Genomic DNA, 21,016 nt, shown 5'->3' with positions numbered 1-21,016 from the left:
AAAAATTCCAACAAATTAAAAAAAAAATCTTAGTACTGGTCTAGAATGTACTTTCCTCCCATCTTACTTAATACCAATTTAATGCTTATTTAATAATAACTAAACAAATTATAGCATTAGATCTTCTATTTACAGTTATTTGAGTGGTCTTACATTATTTTTATAGTTATTCAGGCAGTCCAACATATTTTTAATAGATGACCCTACTATTACTTTTAAGCAATTTAAAATTCACCTTGTTAAATGATTACTCTGTAGCCGAGACAAGAAAACAAATATATTTTTCCTGTGAACTCATTTTTTTCTTGTATTTCATTAAGCTATAAAACACCCTACTTTTAATAAAATTTACTTCTGCTATTTTAATGATTTTATAATCCTAAAACTTCACTGGTTAATTATTTGATGTATTTCTTACACTACATACACACAAACCTGTATGCATATGTATGTTTATTATCTATCAGCTTATACTTGGCATGTGATATATAGGTCAATTCTACAGAAAGAAATGGGTTCATCAACTATTTTAAAAACCCACTCTCTCAACTAGCCTTCTTATTAATAAAACTCCAAAAACAGAAAAGGTGTCAATGAAGCAAACAATTTCTATAAACCACCTTTTAATCCTGTTGTACTTTCAAAGGAAAGTGATTGATTCCTCCTTTGCCAGAACTTACTTCCCTTTGGAGACAGAGGATACCATTCCCCATCACTGCCAAGAATGGTTCAAAAACAAGATACTCTGAAATAATTATTGTCATCATTTACTATTTTCCTGTCTATAAGGATTCTACTGCATCTATATCTGAGATAATGAAATTCCCCCAAGCAAAGTAACTATTTTTAATTTCTCCAAGAGATACATAAGTATTCACTTACTGTTATTACTATCAGTGTCAAGTGAGGACAGCCACTTTGCGTCTAAATTTTCACAACTTAAAATGCTGGAAAGATAGTTTCTATAGGATTCTTCACTTTTCAAAATGTCATCAGCACAGTTACTTGAAATGACTGAATTCACCAACTTAGGTATTTTATCAGCAGGCACAAAAGGGTCATCTGAACTGAAAATTAAAATGTCACTTTGCTTTTTATCATATAACTCAGCACTGGAATTTGCTTCTAAATAGGAAACTATCTTGTCAATTCTCTTATCATCCAAGGTATTTGTTTTTGTAGACTTTGGAATTTGAACTATACCACTCAATACACTGGATAAATGGCAAATGGATTTCAGATTACAATCTTCTTCATGTTCAAAAAAGGATCTTGTTACACTTGCCTGACATTCAAAATGATTTTCAGTAGTATTTTGTGAATCTTTTGCCTCGTGTATAAAGAGTTTCCTGGGAAATTCTACTGTTTTACTTGGCTTTTCACAAGGGTACACAACTTGTTCTTCTGTGTATTCCAATCTTGTTTCCGAATCAGTAATTTCTAGTGGTTTTATTAAATTCTGAGAAAATTCTTTACTTTTTGGTTCACATACTGAATTTTTGATGGAGTTCAATGAGGAAGCATCATTTTCAGAATGTCTACATTTGCTACTTATGACAGCAGTACTTGAATTCTCATTACCACTTGATATATTATTCTCAATTGCTGCTGTTTTTAGTGCTTCAACATTCCTCGACTTATTCAGGATCTCTACTTGCTTCCGGCAACTTACAGGCATTGTTTTCTTGGCTTTTAAAATCTTCCGTTTACTTCCATCTGGACTTGCCATCTTTCATAGCCTGGAATGTAAAATACCATATTTGAATGCATTTCTCTAACAGACAAAAGCTAACATTTATTTACAATATTAAAATAATGTTGAGACTATGTGCCAGATTTAGATAACTATTTTTATTGAAAATTATATTCATTTTCATCTGTGTCACTGTAATTAAACGTTGTTCTATAACTCTAACTATATAAAGCCAAAATTTATACTGCCAGTAAACCTTTATTTGATACTAAGTCTGATCATTTAGCAGGCCACTTTTTGTTATGATACCTCACTACTATAACCATTGAGTTCTAATTTAAATAATCCAAGCAGGCCATACTTCAAACATTTTTTCACAAAAACAGATAAACAATGTTTTGCATGGAATATTCCATTTTCTGTATCACGAGGCACCTTTATTAAAGCTTTCCTAATATTCCAATTTCCAAATTAATGGTACTGCAAAAGCTGATTCCCAACAGTTATCAGTATGAAGTGAGTACTAAGATACACAACATGATGTTAGTTCAAATAAGAAAACAAAGTTAGTTTTCAATACATTCTTTTTTTCTTCAATTTTTTTCAATACATTCTTAATTCTGAATTATTTGTTAAATAAAAATCTACTACATAGCAGAGAAAAAGAGTATTTATCTGTATTTCTGATTATTCACATTAAGTATTCATATTAAGTCCAATCTAAACCATAGATAGGTAAATGGTTTAGAAGAAAACTGCCAAATTACAAGGCAAATATAAGCAAAACAAACAACTATATAATACATGGTAGACGAGTTACCTAACAAACTATAGAGCACACTTACTAAATTCAAAGACAGAGTCTAAGACCTTTCAAGGTACAAATAACCCAGTGGGGTGGGGTAAGGTCCACGGGATTGCAAAGACTTGGACATAACTTAGCAACTAAACAACAACAAACCCAGCCAAAGCTACCTGAATAATTTTTTGATTTATCCTTATCTATTTTCTTACTTGAAGCTTTCATTGACTATATATATTCTTTTCATTCAGTATATCATTTGATCAGGAACAATTCCAGGATTTGTGAGACCTGAAGGCTGAGTGAATCTTACTTAAAAGAAGGGGAAAAAAAAAACCATAAATTCAAATTTCAAAAACCTGTCATGCATACTTAAAAATCAGAAAATCCAGAAAAATAGCACACTTTCATTAAGGGCCTGATACAAGATAGAGTTCTACTTTCCCTATTTGACTCTATATTTGATTGCCTCTTTATGAATACAGTTTTTGCAATATTCACCATAGAAAAAATGGAGAAACCAAGTCTTTTCTAGAGCAAGGCTGATCAATTTTTAATTCTTTTATTTTGGGGGTTTTTTGTTGTTTTTTTTTTCTTTTCCAAACTTTTTTTTTTTGACTGAGTATAGTACCTACAGAAAAGTGCACATATCATGTGTACACAGTTAAAAGAATTTTCACAAACTGAATACACCCCTTTAACTAGAATCTAGATCAAAAAGAGAATGATTCATAGATTTATCAATTACAACAAATATATCACACTCTGGTAGGGGATATTCATAATGGCGGAGGTCATACATGTATGGGGCAAGGGATCTAGGAGAAATCTGTTATTTTCCTCTTAATTTTGCTGTGAGTCTAACTACTCTTTAAAAAGGTTACAGAAATAAAAGAATAAAAAAAATAATAATTCCAGTCCCCCAGAAGCCCCCTCATACTTCTCCCTCTAGTCACTGCTTCCCCATCTCCCAGGGGTGATCAGTAGCCTGCAATCTAACAGCATAGATGAATTTAAGCCACTTTCATATTTTATATACATGAGATTACATAATAAGCACTTTTTAGTGTCCGGCTTCAGAGAAGGCAATGGCACCCCACTCCAGTACTCTTGCCTGGAAAATCTCATGGACGGAGGAGCCTGGTGGGCTGCAGTCCATGGGGTCGCAAAGAGTCGGACATGACTGAGCGACTTCACTTTCACTTTTCACTTTCATGCACTGGAGAAGGAAATGGCAACCCACTCCTGTGTTCTTGCCTGGAGAATCCCAGGGATGGGGTCGCACAGTGTCGGACATGACTGAAGCAACTTAGCAGCAGCAGCAGCAGTCTGGCTTCTTTCACTCTTCCTTATGTTTGTGAGATTCATGCATGCTCTGTTTAATTGTAGATCATTCTTTCTCACTGCTGTACAGTAGTCTATCATTTGAATATGCCACAGTTTGTCCATCTGTTCTGGGCTGATTAATTTTAAACCAAAAATCAGGATGTATACACAATCAACTTCATCTAAAAATATAAGTTCTTATTGATAATTCTACAGCTTTGTGTCATTTAAAAACAACCAAAAGAAAAAAAATCTGTTCTATTTGAAAGGTAGAGTTCTATCAAAAGGAAAAATATGTATAGCGAATTTCTCTACTTGAATGTGTTATTGAATATATTTCTAATAAAAGTTATCTTTTGGGGGAAAATCTATGAGAACTAAATTCCCTAGTTAAAATTTTAAATATCAAATAATTGGAAAAAATTTCCCCTATCTTCTGGCTTCATAAATTACAATCTTCAGCTTCTTCACTAATCAGATACTCCAGGTGCCAGGCACCACAGAACACATTCCCACCACAATAAAGCTGATAGTAGTAACTGAACACACTCAACAGTGACTGTGAGCCACAAATGTATCCTATTAAAGACAGACCAAGTATATCCCCAATCACAAAATGCCTGAAGCAGTTCTTTTGCTAGGTAAAGCAAGGGTAAGATGAAATTAAAATGAGACACAACAATCTTATATGATTACAGTTAAAATATCTTACTTCTGTAAACCTTGCAAACACCAACTAAGGGAACACACTGCTGTGGTCCTTTTCAGGGTCTTTGGAAAAGTCCCAAACTAGCGAAAAGGTGTAAAAACCTTTGAGATAAATATGCTTCTACATTTGGTGCATAAAGACATGTATGGTTTCCCTGGTGGTCTAGAGGTAAAGAATCCGCCTGACAATGCAGGAGACACAGGTTCAATATTTGGACTGGGAAGCTACCCTGGAGAAGGGAATGGCAACCTACCCTACTATTCCTGCCTGGAAAATCCATGGACACAGTAACCTGGTGGGTTAGAGTCCATAATGTCCCAAAGAGTCTGACATAATTGAGCATGCACACACACACACACCAGGAAGATCCCACATGCTGTGGAGCAAACCAGCCTCTGTGCCACAACTAAGCCAGTGCTCTAGAGCCAGCAAGCCATAACTATTGAGCCTGCACCACAGCTACTGAAGCCCATATACCTAGAGCCCACGTTCCACAAGAAGTCACTGCAATGAGACGCCAATGCTTGCTGCAACTAGATAAAGACTACACACAGCAGTGAAGCCCCAGTGCGGTAAAAAAAGAAACAAATTAAAAAAATACATGTAATACATATTATAATGTATCCCCAGTTCGGTAAAAAAGAAACAAATTAAAAAAAAAAAACATGTAATACATATTATAATGTATCCCCAGTGTGGTAAAAAAGAAACAAATTTAAAAAATATATGTAATACATATTATAATGTATAATAACATTCTGAAGATACTGAGTATCTCTGATCCATCCACCATTTAACCAAATACGATTAGCAACTTGCATTTACCTATGTTTTCCATACTGTGCCCCTTCTCTCTTCCCCATCCTGAGGTAATCTGTAACCTGATTGTTGAGTTTATATATCTACTGCCTTTTACGAATTATAGTTACACTACAAATGTCATGAGAAAACAATGAAGTTGGATTATACTTACTTTTGGGCAAAGCATAGTTTCCTAATACTTGTTTTTTCACTCATATTCCTCTACTTTATGCATGTGATTATATACAGCAATACTTCATACATTTTCATGACATTATAATAAAGCACTAGGTCAGTAAAACAAAATTTGTTTGTTCATTTACCTATGAAGGATATTTGAGTCATTTCCATTTTAATCTTTTTTGTTTTTCTTAATAACACTGCTCCTGTGAACATATTTGCTTCAAACTGTATATCTGTAAGCATTTCTTGAGTGGGTTTGTTGGGTAGCAATAAGTTACACAAATTTTCAAGTTCTCAAGAGAGCCAACTTACTTTCCAAAGTAGTTGTACCAATTTACGTCCCTGCAGGAGGTGTGTACAAGTAGCCGTTATTCACATTCTCTTGAGCCCCTGGTATTGCTAGACCTAATTTTTATCAATCTACTTGGACACAGATGTGCATCTCACTGCCTTAATTTGCATTTCACTAATTACTGGTATTTTTTTCATGTTTACTGGCTATATCTGTTTCCCTGTCTGCAAAATTCCTGGTTATGTCTTGCTCATTTTTTTCTACTACATTGTCTTATTTTTAAAGAGAACTCAAATTATGAATATACCATATATACAAATAACCCTTTGCTATGAGTTATGGGTATATTCTCTCATTCTGTGGTTTGTCTTTACTAATTTTAATAGAGAAAAGATTTATCGACTATTCCTTTTATGCTAAAACGTAATCTCTCTTCTTTGAGAACTTCTTCCCTACCCCATGGTAATGTATAAAATACGGAGGCCTACTGGTGGTAGAGATGCTTTCTGATCTAATTTATTGGAGAACATGGAGCTACACTATGGGCTGCACAATGATCACAATGATAAAAATATAAGAGGAATGCAGAACTCAGAATGAACATATAATTGGTATGATTTTTCACAGTGAATTACTCATAAAGTTTACAAAAAAAATACTTCATAACAGTGTGCAACTTGTAGTTGATAAAACTTTAGATAAACCTCTGCATCAAAATGCTTCAGCGTACAAATAAAACTTGTAAAAGGCTCAGAAAAGTACAGCTGACACTTGGACAACATGTGTTTGAAACAAATGGGTTCACTTATACTCAGATTTTTTTCACTGAATATATACTACTGTACTACTGGATTCATCCACAGTTGGTTGAGTCTGAGGAGTGCCAACTATAAAGTTATATGGTGATTTCTGACCATGTGGAGGGTCAGTAGCTCTAACCCCAAAGTTGTCAAGGCTCATCTGTACTGGTAACTGCCCACAAGGTGAAGAAATGGCTTCCATGTTGTAGAGAGGTTGAGAGAATGAAATTTATTACTGGAAGCATAAAAAGCAATGCATGCATGCATGTGTGCTAAATTGCTTCAGTTGTGTTCAACTCTGTGAGGCACTATGGACTTCAACCTGCCAGGTTCCTCTATTCATGGTATTCTTTAGGCAAGAATATGAAGTGTGTTGTGCCATGCCCTTCTCCAAGGGATCTTCCTCACCCAGGAATTGAATCTGCATCTCTGATGTCTCCTGCATTGGCAGGCAGGTTCTTTACCACTAGTGCCACCTGGGAAGCCCATAACTCAGTCTAATTGGGGAATACTGACATCACCATGCTGACTTTTCAACCAGCTTGAATCCGTTGCTGCAAATAAGCCTGGGGTGGGTTTCTGTGCCCTCCTCCAGGGGATCTTCCCAATTCAAGGACTGAACCCAAGTCTCTTAAGTCTCCTGCATGGGCAAGTGCATTCTTTACCACTAGTGCCACCTGGACAAAGGAGTCTGGCAGGCTACAATCCACAGGGTCGCAAAGAGTCAGACATGACTGAAGCGACTTAGTACGCATGCTTAGTGTACAACAGACTAAAAGAACAATGTACATACCTTAATTTTAAAATACTTTACTCCCCCAAAATGCCAAAACAATTCCAATAGGAATGTCAAAGGTCAATGATCACAGATCACCATAACAAATAAAATAATGAAAAGGCTTGAAATATTATAAGAATTACCAAAATTCGACAGACACCACTGGACAAAGGCTGTCAAATAAATGGTGCCCACAGAGTTGCTCGAAGCAAGCATGCCAGAACCCTTCAGTTTGTAGAAAACATAGTATCTGTTAAGCAATAATTAAGTGCAATAAAGCAAGGTATGCCTGTAATTGTTTGAAAACATTGTTAATTTTAAACTTTAAAAACCGAACCTAATTGCCCCTTTTATTCTATTTTATCTAATGATGTAATTCAGCTGAATATATTGTCCATCTCACCAAATTGTTTTAGATGTTCCTTACAAAATTGAGAATATTTTAAACAAATGAATCTGTCTTTTAGTAGGAGAATTTAATCCAATTTGCATTTATCATATTAATTAATCACACAATAATACTTTACACTTGGTTTTATGCCCTCAGATTTTTATAACTTGCTGCTGTTATGTTTTACATTTTCTTATTTATGCTATCTCCATGTCATTTTAGTGTGAAAATGTCCTATTTTTTTAAGGTATATATTTGCTTTCCATAGGTTTACACATGCTTAATAAAGATATGAGCTGTGCTGTGCAGGGCCACCCAAGATGGACAGGTCATGATGGAGAGTTCTGACAAAATGCAGTCTGCTGGAGAAGGGAATTACAAACCACTTCAGTATTCTTACCTTGAGAACACCATGAGCAGTATGAAATGGCAAAAAGATATGACATGGGAAGATAAGCCCCCCAAGTCAATAGGTATCCAATATGCTACTGGGGGAGAGCGGAGAAATAGCTCCATGAAGAATGAAGAGAATGGGCCAAAGGAGAAATGCTCAGTTGTAGATATGTCTGGGTGGTGAAAAGTAAAGTTTGATGCTGTCAAGAACAATACTGAATAGGAATCTAGAATGTTGGGTCCATGAATCAAGTTAAATTAAACGGGGTCAAGCAGGAGATGGTAAGAGTGAACACTGACATCTTAGGAATGAGTTAACTAAAATGGACAGAACAGGCAAACTCAATTCAGATGACTATTACATCTACTACTGTGGGCAAGAATCCCTTAGAAAAAAATGGAGTAGCCCTCATAGTCAACGAAAGACTCCAAAATGCAGTTCTTGGGTGCAATCTCAAAAACAACAGAATGATCTCAGTTTGTTTCCAAGGCAAACCATTCAATGTAACAGTAATCCAAGTCTATGCCCCAACCACTAATGCCAAAGAAACTGAAGTCGAACAGTTCTATGAAAACCTACAAGACCTAGAACTAATACCGAAAATAGATGTCCTTTTTATAAGGGACTGGAATGCAAAAGCAGGAAGTCAAGAGATACCTGAAGTAACAGGCAAGTTTGGTCTTGGAGCACAAAAGGAAGCAGGGCAAAGGTTAACAGAGTTTTGCCAAGAGAACACAATGGTCAGAGCAAACCCCCTCTTTCAATAACACAAGACACGACTCTACACATGGACATCACCAGATGGTCAATACCGAAATCACATTGATTATATTTTTTGTAGCTGAAGATGGAGAAGCTCCTTACAGTCAGCAAAAAAAACAAAACAAAACCAACAACAACACCTGGAGCTGCTTGTGGCTCAAATCATGAACTCCTTATTGCAAAATTCAGGCTTAAACTGAAGACAGTAGGGAAAACCACTAAGATGATTCAGGTATGACATAAATCCCTTATGCTTATGCAGCAGAGATGATGAATAGATTAAGGGAATTAAATCTGCTAGAGTGCCTGAAGAATTATGGATAGTGGTTCACAACACTGTACAGGAGACAGGAATCAAAAACATCCCCCCCACCAAAAAAGGAAATGTTAAGAAGGCAAAATGGTTGTCTGAGGAGACCTTACAAATAGCTGAGAAAACAAGAGAAGCAAAATGCAAAGGAGAAAGGGAAAGATATACTCAACTGAATGCAGAGTTCCAGAGAAGAGCAAGGAGAGATAAGAAAGCCTTTCTAAGTGATCAACGTAAAGAAATAGAGGAAAACAATAGAATGGGAAAGAACAGAGATTTCTTCAAGAAAACTGGAGATAGCAAGTGAACATTTCATTCAAAAATGGACACAATAAAGGACAGAAAGGGCAAGGAACTAACAGAAACAGAAGATATTAAGAAGTGGCAAGAATACACAGAACTATACAAAAAAGGTCTTAATGACCCATGAACATGATAGGTTCATTCATCTAGAGCCAGGCATCCTGGAATATGAAGTCAAGTGGGCCTTAGGAAGCATCACTACCAACAAAACTAATGGGAGTGATGAATTCCTGCTGAGCTATCTCAAATCCTAAAAGATGATGCTGTTACATCATCTTTGCACTCAATATGCCAGCAAATTGGGAAAACTTAGCAATGGTCAAAGGGCTGGAAAAGGTCAGTTTTCATTCCAATCCTGAAGAAAGGCAATGCCAGAGAATATTCAAACTACCATACAACTGTGCTCATTTCACATGATAGTAAGATAAAGCTCAAAATCCTTCAAGTTAGACTTCAACAGTACATGAACCGAGAACCCCCAGATGTTCAAGCTGGATTTAGAAAAGGCAGAGCAACCAGAGATCAAATTGCTAACATCTGTTGGATCATAGAAAAAGAGAATTTCAGAAAAATATCTAATTCTGCTTTACTGACTACTCTAAAGCTTTTGACTGTATGGATCACAGCCTGTGGAAAACTTTTTAAGAGATGGGAATATCAGACTACCTTACCTGCCTCTTGAGAAATCTGTATGCAAGTCAACAAGCAACAGTTAGAACTAGATAAGGAACAAGAGATTAGCTCAAAATTGGCAAAAGAGTACAACAATGCTGTATATTGTCACTCTGCTTATTTAACTTATATGCAGAGTATATCATGCAAAATGCAGGGCTGGATGAATCAAAAGCTGAAATCAAGATTGCCAGGAGAAATATCAACAACCTCAGATATGCATATGATACCATCCTAATAGCAGAAAGTGAACAGGAACTAAAAAGGCTCTTGATGAAGATGAAAAGAGGAGAATGAAGAAGCTGGCTTAAAATTCAACATTCAAAAAACTAAGATCATGGCATCCAGTCCCATCAGTTCAGTTCAGTTCAGTCGCTCAGTCATGTCCCACTCTTTGCGACCCCATGAATCGCAGCACGGCAGGCCTCCCTGTCCATCACAAACTCCCGGAGTCCACCCAAACCCATGTCCATTGAGTCGGTGATGCCATCCAACCATCTCATCCTCTGTCGTCCCCTTCTCCTCCTGCCCTCAACCTTCCCCAGCATCAGGGTCTTTTCCAATAAGTCAGTTCTTCGCATGAGGTGGCCAAAGTTCTGGAGTTTCAGCTTCAACATCAGTCCTTCCAATGAACACCCAGGACCGATCTCCTTTAGGATGGACTGGTTGGATCTCCTTGCAGTCCAAGGGACTCTCAAGAGTCTTCTCCAACACCACAGTTCAAAAGCATCAATTCTTCTGCACTCAGCTTTCTTTATAGTCCAACATGACCATACATATGGTCATATGTATGGATGACCAGTCACATCCATACATGACCACTGGAAAAACCATAGCCTTGACTAGACGGACCTTTGTTGGCAAAGTAATGTCTCTGCTTTTCAATATGCTGTCTAGGTTGGTCATAACTTTCCTTCCAAGGAGTAAGAGTCTTTTAACTTCATGGCTGCAATCACCATCTGCAGTGATTTTGGAGCCCAGAAAAATAAAGTCAGCCACTGTTTCCCCATCTATTTCCCATGAAGTGATGGGACCAGATGCCATGATCTTAGTTTTCTGAATGCTGAGCTTTAAGCCAACTTTTTCACTCTCCTCTTTCACTTTCATCAAGAGGCTCTTTAGTTCTTCTTCACTTTCTGCCATAAGGGTGGTGTCATCTGCATATCTGAGGTTATTGCTATTTGTCCCAGCAATCCTGATTCCAGCTTGTGCTTCCATCACTTCATGGCAAATAGACGGAGGAAAAAGTGACAGATTTTTCTTGGGCTCCAAAATCACTGCTGACAGTCACTGCAGTCACAAAATTAGAAGATGCTTACTCCTTGGAAGAAAAGCTATGACAAACCTAGACAGCGTACTAAAAAGTAGAGACATCACTTTGCCGACCAAGATCCATATGGTCAAAGCTATGGTTTCTGCAGCAGTCATGTATGGATCCAAGAGTTGGACCATGACGATAAAGAAGGCTGAGCACCAGAGAAAAAGATGCTTTCCTGGTATAAATCTCACATGGTCATGACATTGCTGGATTCAACTTGCTAGCATTTTGTTGACAATCTTTGCACCTACTCATAAAGAGATATTGCTCTGTAGTTTTCTTGTAATCTCTTTGATTTGTTAGCAGGATAATACTGGCCTTCCTCTTTTATTCATTGGAAAAATTTGTAGAAAACTGCTATCTTTAAACGTTTGTTAGAATTCAACAGTAAAACCATCTGATAATGGGTTTTTCCTTTATGTTTTAATTCAATCTCTTTTCAGATTTTCTATTTCTTCTTGTGTCAATTTTGTTCATTTGAGTCTTGCTAAGAATTTGTCCAATTCATCAATTGATTGATTGGTATATAAGTGAATCATTCTATAGTAGTCTCTTACAATCTTTTTAACTTTTGCAAGATCAGTAGTAACACACCCTTTCATTCCATATTTTAGTAATTTCAGTCTTTTTCATGGTCACTCTAGGTAAAGGTTTGTCAATTTTGTTGATCTTTTTGAAAACAACTTTTGGATTTCCTTAATTTTACTTTTTTCTTCCTTGATTTTATTAATAATTTCCACTCTAATTCTTACTTTCTTCATTCTATTTAGGTTCAGTTTCTTATTATTTTTTTTTTATTAAAGTTAAAAGTTAATTGAAGTCTTTAAAAAAAAAAGCGGGCACTTATCACTACAAATTTCCTAAGGGAAACTATTTGCACCCAAAATGTTTTGTCGTCTTCATTTTCTTTAATGTCAAAGTATTTTCTAACTTCTCTCATGATTTCTTCTTTGACCATCAGTTATTAATATTTAGGAAAGTGTTGTTTAATTTCCTCATGGCTGTGAATTTCTCAAATTTCTTGTGCTTCTTCAATTCTAATTTCATTCCACTGTCGTCAGAGAACATACTTTGTTGTGATTTCAGTCCTTTAAAATGTGTTGAAGTTGTTTTACAGCCTAACATAATATCTATACTGGAAATTTTTCTACGTACGTTTGAGAAGAATATATTCTGTTTTCATTTGGCTGAATGTTCAAAAGATGCTTCTTCAGTCTAGTTGGTTCATAGAGTTACTCAAGTCTTTTCTAACTGATCTATTACTTAGAAAGTGTTTTAGTCTCTAACCATTATTGTTGAATTTTCTATTTCTCCATTCTTGTCAGTATTCATTCCACCTATTTTAGTGCTGTACTTAGTTGCATATTTTTCTCATTAACTACCTACAAGACTGCAACTTTTATTATAAAATGTCCCTTTTTACCTCTAATCTTTAAAGACTATTTTGTCTTAAATTAGTATACCTACTCTAGTTTCCTTACGGTTGCTATTCAGAGCTTTTTAAAATCCTTTTACTGTCAACATAATTGTATCTTTCAAACTAACTGTGTCTCCTACAGATAGCATATACTTGGATGCTATGTTTCATTCAGTCTGACAATCTGGTATTTGAATTGTCTAATCCATTCACATTTGATATTGATATAGTTGGATTAATGGCTGTCATTTTATTTTTTGTTTTACATGTTTCACGTCTGTTGTTCCTCTATTCCTTTACTGCCATAGGTATTCATTTTTTAATGCTTTCTATGTGGCATCATTTTAAATTTCATTTTTTTCTGCCTCAATAGAGAAATATAATTGCTATCTCTAATTCATTAAACTCACTTATTAAACCTAATATATTCTTTTGAACTTCCTATTTCTGTACTAATTCTCATTTTCTTACTGCATTAGTTAGAACCTACAGTATGCTATGAATAGGTAGCTGTTAATGGGCATCCGTCTCTCATCATCAGTCCTGAAGAGGATATGTGGTTTCAATAACACCATTAAATATAAAATATCCTTCTATTCCCAGAAGGTTTTATCAATATATTTTTGACTTTACCCTTTTTGTATGTTTAGATGATCATATAACCTCATTTTCCCAATTAATTTGTATATTGGTTGAGCTCTCAAAATATTAAACCTAGATTATTCCTGAAGTAAACCTCAGTCAGTCATAATATGTCCTTTAAAAAAAAAATTTGCTTCATGTTCCTGTATTCAACTCGGTAACATTTTGTTTATGAATTTGTATCAACAGTAAGATGAGTCATAGCTTTTCTTTATCAGGTTTTGAAATCAAAGTTATTCAGGATTCATATAAAAAACTGTTGTCTTTTTTAAAAAAAATTCTGATGAGTTTGTCTTTCCAAGTAGTATTACTCCTTCCTTAAATTCTAGAAATCATCATAATGCCATCTGCGCTTGGAGTTAAGTTTGTGATAAAGGTTTCAATTATGAGTGAATTTTTTAAAATACAGGATCATCTATATTTTGTCTTTCTCTGTTAATTTTGTTTTTCCATACTTCAAAGCTTAACAGAATTCCTGGTTTATAAGGTTCTTCATAATATCCTCTAATTACACTTACAATGTAATCAAGATCTGTAGCGATGTCTTAATTCTTGATATAAGGGATGTGTTTTTTTTTCCTTTTCTTGATCACTAGACTTTTATCCATTTAATCAATACTCTCATAGCACTGACTTCCAGTTTTCTATTACATGTAGTGTTCCAAACATTTCATCATTTCCTGTTAGTTTTATGATTCAAGTTTTTCTTTTTGCTGGTCTAAGTCTTTTGTTGGTGCATGGTAGGCTTTCTCTAGTTGTGATGGGTTCTCTTGTTGTGGAGTACAGGCTCTAGGGCTCAAGGGTTTCAGAATTTGCAGCAAGTATGCTCAGTAGTTGTAGCTCATGGGATCCAGAGGGCCGGCTCAGTAGTTCTAGTGCATGGGTCTAGCTGCCTCATGGCATGTGGATCTTCTGGACCAGGGACTGAACCTGTGTACCCTGCACTGGCAGGAGGATTCCAAACCAATGGACCACGAGGGATATCCAATGATTCAGTTTTCTTCAGGCCTGATTTTCTTCCAGATTGAGATGAAAATTCAGATCTTTAACTTTCAGTCACGTTCCTTTTTTTTTTCTTTTTCATTTAAAACTACAAAATATCCTAAGCTCTACCTTAGTTGAGTCTCATAAATTCTGATGAACCCTCTTGATTCTTATTTGGTTTGAAATGCTTTCTAATTTCCATTGTAATTCCTTCTGTGGAGGTAAATATTGATCTGTCCATTATTTAGAAATACATTAATTTCCAGGCAATTGCAGATTTCCAAGTTGCATTTTTGTTGTTTAAGGTTAGCTTAATTCAAGTCCACTGTAATTAGAGAATCTTCTGAATAATTTCAATCCTGTAATATTTGTTGAGGCTATTTTCATGGCTAATTTTTCCAAAAGGTCCACCTGTATTTGAGTAGAACATGTATTCCAACATTGCTGGGTGCAGTGTTATTCTATGTTGATGTCAACCAGTTCAAATTTCTTTGCTGTGTTGTCCATATTCTTCCAGTTATTAACAGTGTTTTCAGAGTGGTATACTACTGTTGTCAATTTGTCTATTTCTTTCAATTAAATCACTCTCTCCCCCTCCTTATAAATCCCCCTCCTTATAAACTTTAAAACTATGGGTATATAATGATTGCATTTATTTTCTGTACTTCTGGTGGTGGACTGGCTTTCTTCATTACAAAATATCTCTCACTTGGGTTGCTTCTTGTTGAAATACTACCCTAATATGTTATCAATACTAAATAAAGTACCATTGTTATATTTTACATTTAAATTATCAAAATGAATCTAAGATAGGTTGTATAACTTTTTAAAAAAAAGGTTAAAAACACACACATACACACAATTCAGGAGCCAACCAAGGATCTTAAGATTCAAAGAAATCTCCTATCACAAGTAAAAAATCAGACACTATGACGTGCCAAGGTTACTGTTAAGGGATATACAGTGATCAAGAAAATGACAAAACATGACCAACTTGTGTCAGGTCTTACAATGAGCATGAATATTATTACTACTCTAAGTGAGGTCCATGGACCAGCAGTATTAACATCTTCCAAGTGCTAGGAGAATTTTGCTTTTACTTAAAAATTTTCTTTATCTATGTGATAGCATAAAATTAAGTAGTATAAAATGTTCACAACGAAATAGCTGGTTGTCAACACTCACTGCCTAAGGCAATCACTTTTAACTAACATAACTTTTAATTAATCTCAGTATTTTAAAATATGCTCACTCGTATTTCCTCAGTTACAAATTTTAGCCACTATCATGGTCCATACTTACAAATGAGAATTTAGCTCTTTTCTGTATCTATACACCTTTTTATCACATATAATTAAATCAATACTTGAGTTGTTACAAGCAAATAACCAGAGAATCATAACTGCATTATCTTCTTTGTATTTCCTTTTTCCTAAAGCTATCAAATTTTATCTCCAAATTTCCTACAAATTTAGCCTTCACTTTTTTCAAACTCATCAAAACTGCCATACACCAACATCCTCCCTTATTCTCCACTCGCTTTAAGGTCATGTTTAAAGATCATTTCTTCAGCAAACATCTTTCCCTAAGAGAACTACTTCCTCATCTGAATTTCCCATTAGAAATATATATTTTAGTCATGATCTTTGTGGGCTGAGATGTGTCTTATTTTTAAATTCTCAGCGAGATGCTTTTCATGTAGAAGCTTTATTTAATGCTGCTACTTTTTCCTTAATAGAGGACCAGAACAGACCCCAGTAACTTGCAGTAACTATACCATAAGCAGCACTATACACCGTAAAATCTCAAACATATACTAATGGTATCACATTTAATAGATACATATAATACCTCTAATTATCTATATACAAACACCCCTTATGCCCCTAGAAATTTAATAAGAAGCTCAAAAATTAACATTGTATTCAATTATCTACCCAATTGAGACAGTCCACTTCCCTCTAGATATGGCCTGACTACAAGCTTTCTGTCCTACTTCGATTGGTAACGGTAAAAAGGGATACAAAGTTACCTGAATCTGTAGTAATGCATTTGAAAGGTGTGGGTCAAGGTTTAATTAAGCCTCAGAGAATAGAATAAGTTTTTAAATGATGTAAGAATATAAAATAGAATAAGATAGAATATGGTTATTTGTATTTTATATGTAATAATCTCATTCAACTTAATGAGAATACTCTTGTGCATTTAAAATCAAAGTTTATTTTTATTTTTAACAACTATGTTATTTAAAATTTGATTACATCAAATGAAATACATCTGTACACATCCGTTATAACAGAACTACATGATATGCACAGGCAACAATGCAGGGATCATGCAATATTTTCAGACCAGAATTCAAGATACCACGTAGAAAGTACATACAGTAGAATTGAAGACTGAGATGAAGTACAAGAGTCAATAAGGAAAGCAGAGCAGAAAATTCAAGATGTACCTAGATACACCAGTTCTTAAAGGATGCAAATCATTTCCAATAACACTGTTCATGCATTTCTTTTGAGGCAGAAGTCAATCTTAGGATGTAGTCTGTAAAAATCTGCAGATAAGACTGAGAGTTAAGTAGATTAATTTGATTATGGTCAGACTCAACATTTCCAAAAATATATTGAAAGATGAATAAACTAAGACATACTTCAGAAGAGCTGAATTCAGTGTAATTAGTCCTTCAGCTGGACGCTTCATTTTTGTTTTTTCAATAGCTTTCCTGTGATATAAATTATCTTGAATGTTCTTCCCCATTTGGCAAATACTTATGTCGCAGATCATTTTACTGGCTATAAGTAAATACATGACAAAATCATCATGAAAAGACTATTAAATCCCAATTTAGTATAACAGCCCGCTTAACTGGATTTCACATAATTCTTCTATTTTTTAACATTTTGTTTCTAATGAATTATTCTGTACGATCATCTTTTCCTAGGTCTTGACCATACATAAGTCTTTAGAGCAGTGAGTACTAGCTCTTCACAAAAGATGCAACACGTGCTGGCTTACAATGTTGGAAATTTCATCTTCAACACAGAAGTCAGTTTTACAGGCACAGTGAGATTTTAGAGAGAAAAAGTAAAATAACTGCTTCCTCTGTACAGAACACATTCTTGAACTTTGCCAAAAAGGAGAAAGTAGGTGGGGGAGGGGCATTTGGAGAAAGTAAGTGGCGGGGGGCGGGGGCCGAGAAGCAGGATATGGTCTTTTGTGTTTTGTTTTGTTTTTAAACTTACTCAAAAACAAACTGTGTTAAAGAACCACGCCTGCTGGTACACGGCTTTCATCCTTCAATCACAGCATCCCTACACGGATGAGCTCCACAGGTGTACCGTCACACGTTTGTGCTCCAGGTGCTTTAATTTAAAAAGGTATTTGGGCATCAAATGTTCTAGTGCCTTCGAACAACACACATCAATGAAAGCCTCCCCGCCGCCAGGACAAGAACACAACTTCTGCCCCCTGGTTTCTTCAGATAAATTATAACTAAAACAGCTCCTGGAAATGTTGCAACGCAATCCCAAAGATGGGGCGAGGGACTACATTTTCTCCGTCAGTTTCTAAAAGTAGTCCCGTCGGGCCCCAAGCTCGTACTTACTCGCCGAGTACCAAACCCTGAGGGGACGAGCCTCCGCGACCCCGACTTGCACACGCCGCCGCCCGCTACTCCCGCTTCGCTCGCCGCCCGCTCCGACAGCGGGAGGGGACACGTCCTTTCGCCCTTCGCCGGCGTCTTCCCAGCCAGGTCGGCGCCCCAGCGACTCCATACGCCTTGGAGTCAACCCCGCCAAAAACGCCCGGCTCGCGCAGCGCTCCGAGGCTTCCGGGGACCGGCCCTCAGGAAGGCACGCGGCGCCAGAGAAACTGCCGCCCCGGCCAACCGCCGCTCGCGCGCGGCTTTCGCCCGGTTCCAACGTACCTAAAGCGGCGCCGCGCTACAAGCTCTACCTCCGGGGACTGCAACCGCCGGGCACAATGACCCTCTCCAGTGAACTGACTGAGGTAAGTCTTTCTGCGCCCACCTCCGACGGACTTCCGGCCAATGGCAGAGCGCACTTGCGGCAGCCCAGCCAATCAGAGGCGACCTGGTGGAGGGGGCAGGGAAGTGGAAGTCGGCTGAGGGGTGCGGAGAGTTCGCCTCCAGGCGCGCGACTTTCTGTCAGTGTGTTGTATCATTCGCAGGTCGCGCAACCAGGCTCCTGGTCCAGGCCTTGCATTTGAGTGACTGAAAGTTTTCCGAAAATCACTCTTTACAAAAACAGGTGGCCCGTCTGCAGGCATTTAAAGTTTTAAAATACTTCAAAAAAATTCCGTAGATCTCGATTTAGGTTTTTTTTTGACAACTTAAATTTTGAGACACAGGCCAGTGGTAGTATTTTTTTGCGTTTCCTAAACGGAATTGCCACTCCAGGCCGCGTCAAACGTCAGGAGACCTACTTTGCTCCCGGATAACCGCTTTTTTAGTGATTAAAGTGAATTCTCTAATTAAGCACCCTCGATCTAGTTTAAGGGCTCCTCATCACAGAGCTGCCTACTTTGTACTAGTAACTACTGGCTACGAGAAAAAAGAGCCAAAATTGGACGATCTAGAAATAGATTATTCATAGAAATAAGTACTGTAATCCAATTGGTTCCCAAAAATGTGGTCCAGGGATCCCTGGAGGTCTATAAAGTCAAGCTATTTTCTTAACAATTGGAAGATGTTACTGGCCTTTTTTATTCTCATAATCTCAAGAGGTTAAATCGAATTTTCCAGAAGCTTCTAGGAAATTAACAAGTCTTTTGCTACAAGCTGAATGCAGAAACAGATATGAGAATCCAGCTGTTTTATGTCAAACACTAGGGAAACTGGGAAAAATGTAAAATATTGCTATTCTTTGCAGTTTTTTGACTCATAAAATAATTTTTCTTCCGTTTTATTGAGATATAATTGACATGCAGCCTTGTATAAATTTAAGGTGTACAGCATTATGATTTGACTTACCTTGAGAAATGATTACCACAATAAATTTAATGGATATCATATATAAATACAAAATTAAAGAAATAGAAAAAGTTATCTGTGTGTGTGATGAGAACTCTTAGAATTTACTCTTTAAAAACTTCATATATTTTAGTTCAGTTCAGTCACTCAATCCTGTCCAACTCTTCCCTGTCCATCACCAACTCCTGGAGCCTACTCAAACTCACATCCATCACGTCAGTGGTGCCATCCAACCCATCTCCTCCTCTGTCATCCCCTTCTCCTCCTGCCTTCAATCTTTCCCAGCATTAGGGTCTTTTCCAATGGGTTGGTTCTTTGCATCAGGTGGCCAAAGTATTGGAGTTTCAGCTTCAGCATCAGTCCTTCCAATGAATATTCAGGACTGATTTCCTTTAGGATGGACTGGTTGGATCTCCTTGCCGTCGAAGGGACTCTCAATAGCCTTCTCCACACCACAGTTCAAAAGCATCAATTCTTCCATGCTCATCTTTCTTTATAGTCCAACTCTCACATCCATACATGACTACAGGAAAAACCATAGCTTTGACTAGACAGAGCTTTGTTGGTAAAGTAATGTCCTTGCTTTTTAATACGTTGTCTAGGTTGGTCATAGCTTTTCTTCCAACGAGCAAGCGTCTTTTACTTTCATGGCTGCAGTCACCATCTGCAGTGATTTTGAAGCCCCCCAAAGTAAAATATCTCACTGTTTCCATTGTTTCCCCATCTATTTGCCATGACGTGATAGAAACAGATGCCATGATGTGATGGGACTGGATGCCATGATCTTAGCTTTCTGAATGTTGAGTTTTAAGCCAACTTTTTCACTCTTCTCTTTCATTTTCATCAAGAGGCTCTTTAGTTCTTCTTTGCTTTCTGCCATAAGGGTGGTGTCATCTGCATATCTGAGGTTATTGATATTTCTCTCGGCAGTCTTGATTCCAGCTTGTGCTTCATCCAGTCCGGCATTTTGCCTGATGTGTTCTGCATGTAAGTTAAATAAGCAGGGTGACAATATAAAGCCTTGATGTACTCCTTTCCAGATTTGGAACATATAGCAGTGTTGATTGTATTTAGCATGTTATATGTTACATCCCTATTCTTATTTGTCTTATAACTGGAAGATTGTACCTTTTGACTTGGTTCATCTTATTCCTACTGCTTCCCTATCCCTTTTCTTGCAGCCCCCACCCCACCCACAAATTTGGTCTTTTGAGAAAATAGCAATTTTGAATATAGTTAAAGAGTATATATAGAGTTGCTGAGACAGAAGGGTGGTGTGGAAGAAGGGTGAGACAAGTGAATTGGAACCAAATAAGGAATTTAGAATGAATTCAGTCACATTACTGAAATCAGGGATGATTGTGGTAACATTATTACATCCTTACAGATGTCAACTGAAAAAAATGTACAACCTGAGAGTTGAGAAATATGTTTTATTTGGGGCTT

At 36.6% G+C, this 21,016-nt stretch overlaps 1 protein-coding gene across 1 annotated transcript in view; it reads right to left on the bottom strand.

Annotated features, from left to right (window-relative positions):
• The window catches only part of ATF7IP2 (activating transcription factor 7 interacting protein 2), a 68,052-nt gene extending 49,696 nt beyond the window's left edge, over positions 1 to 18,356 (bottom strand). The window contains exons 1-2 of the mRNA XM_061153958.1: positions 18,185 to 18,356; positions 883 to 1,739 (exon numbers count right to left, since the gene is read on the bottom strand). Of these exons, the coding sequence (XP_061009941.1) occupies positions 883 to 1,729 (847 nt within the window). The 5' untranslated portion in view covers positions 1,730 to 1,739; positions 18,185 to 18,356. The remainder of the gene's footprint in view (positions 1 to 882; positions 1,740 to 18,184) is intronic.
• Between the last annotated feature and the right edge of the window lie 2,660 nt (positions 18,357 to 21,016).

Source organism: Dama dama, chromosome 10 (genome assembly GCF_033118175.1).
Source record: "Dama dama isolate Ldn47 chromosome 10, ASM3311817v1, whole genome shotgun sequence".
Classification (NCBI taxonomy): domain Eukaryota; kingdom Metazoa; phylum Chordata; class Mammalia; order Artiodactyla; family Cervidae; genus Dama; species Dama dama.
Note: the sequence above shows the minus strand (reverse complement) of the source record. Positions and strands in the feature narration are given on the sequence as shown.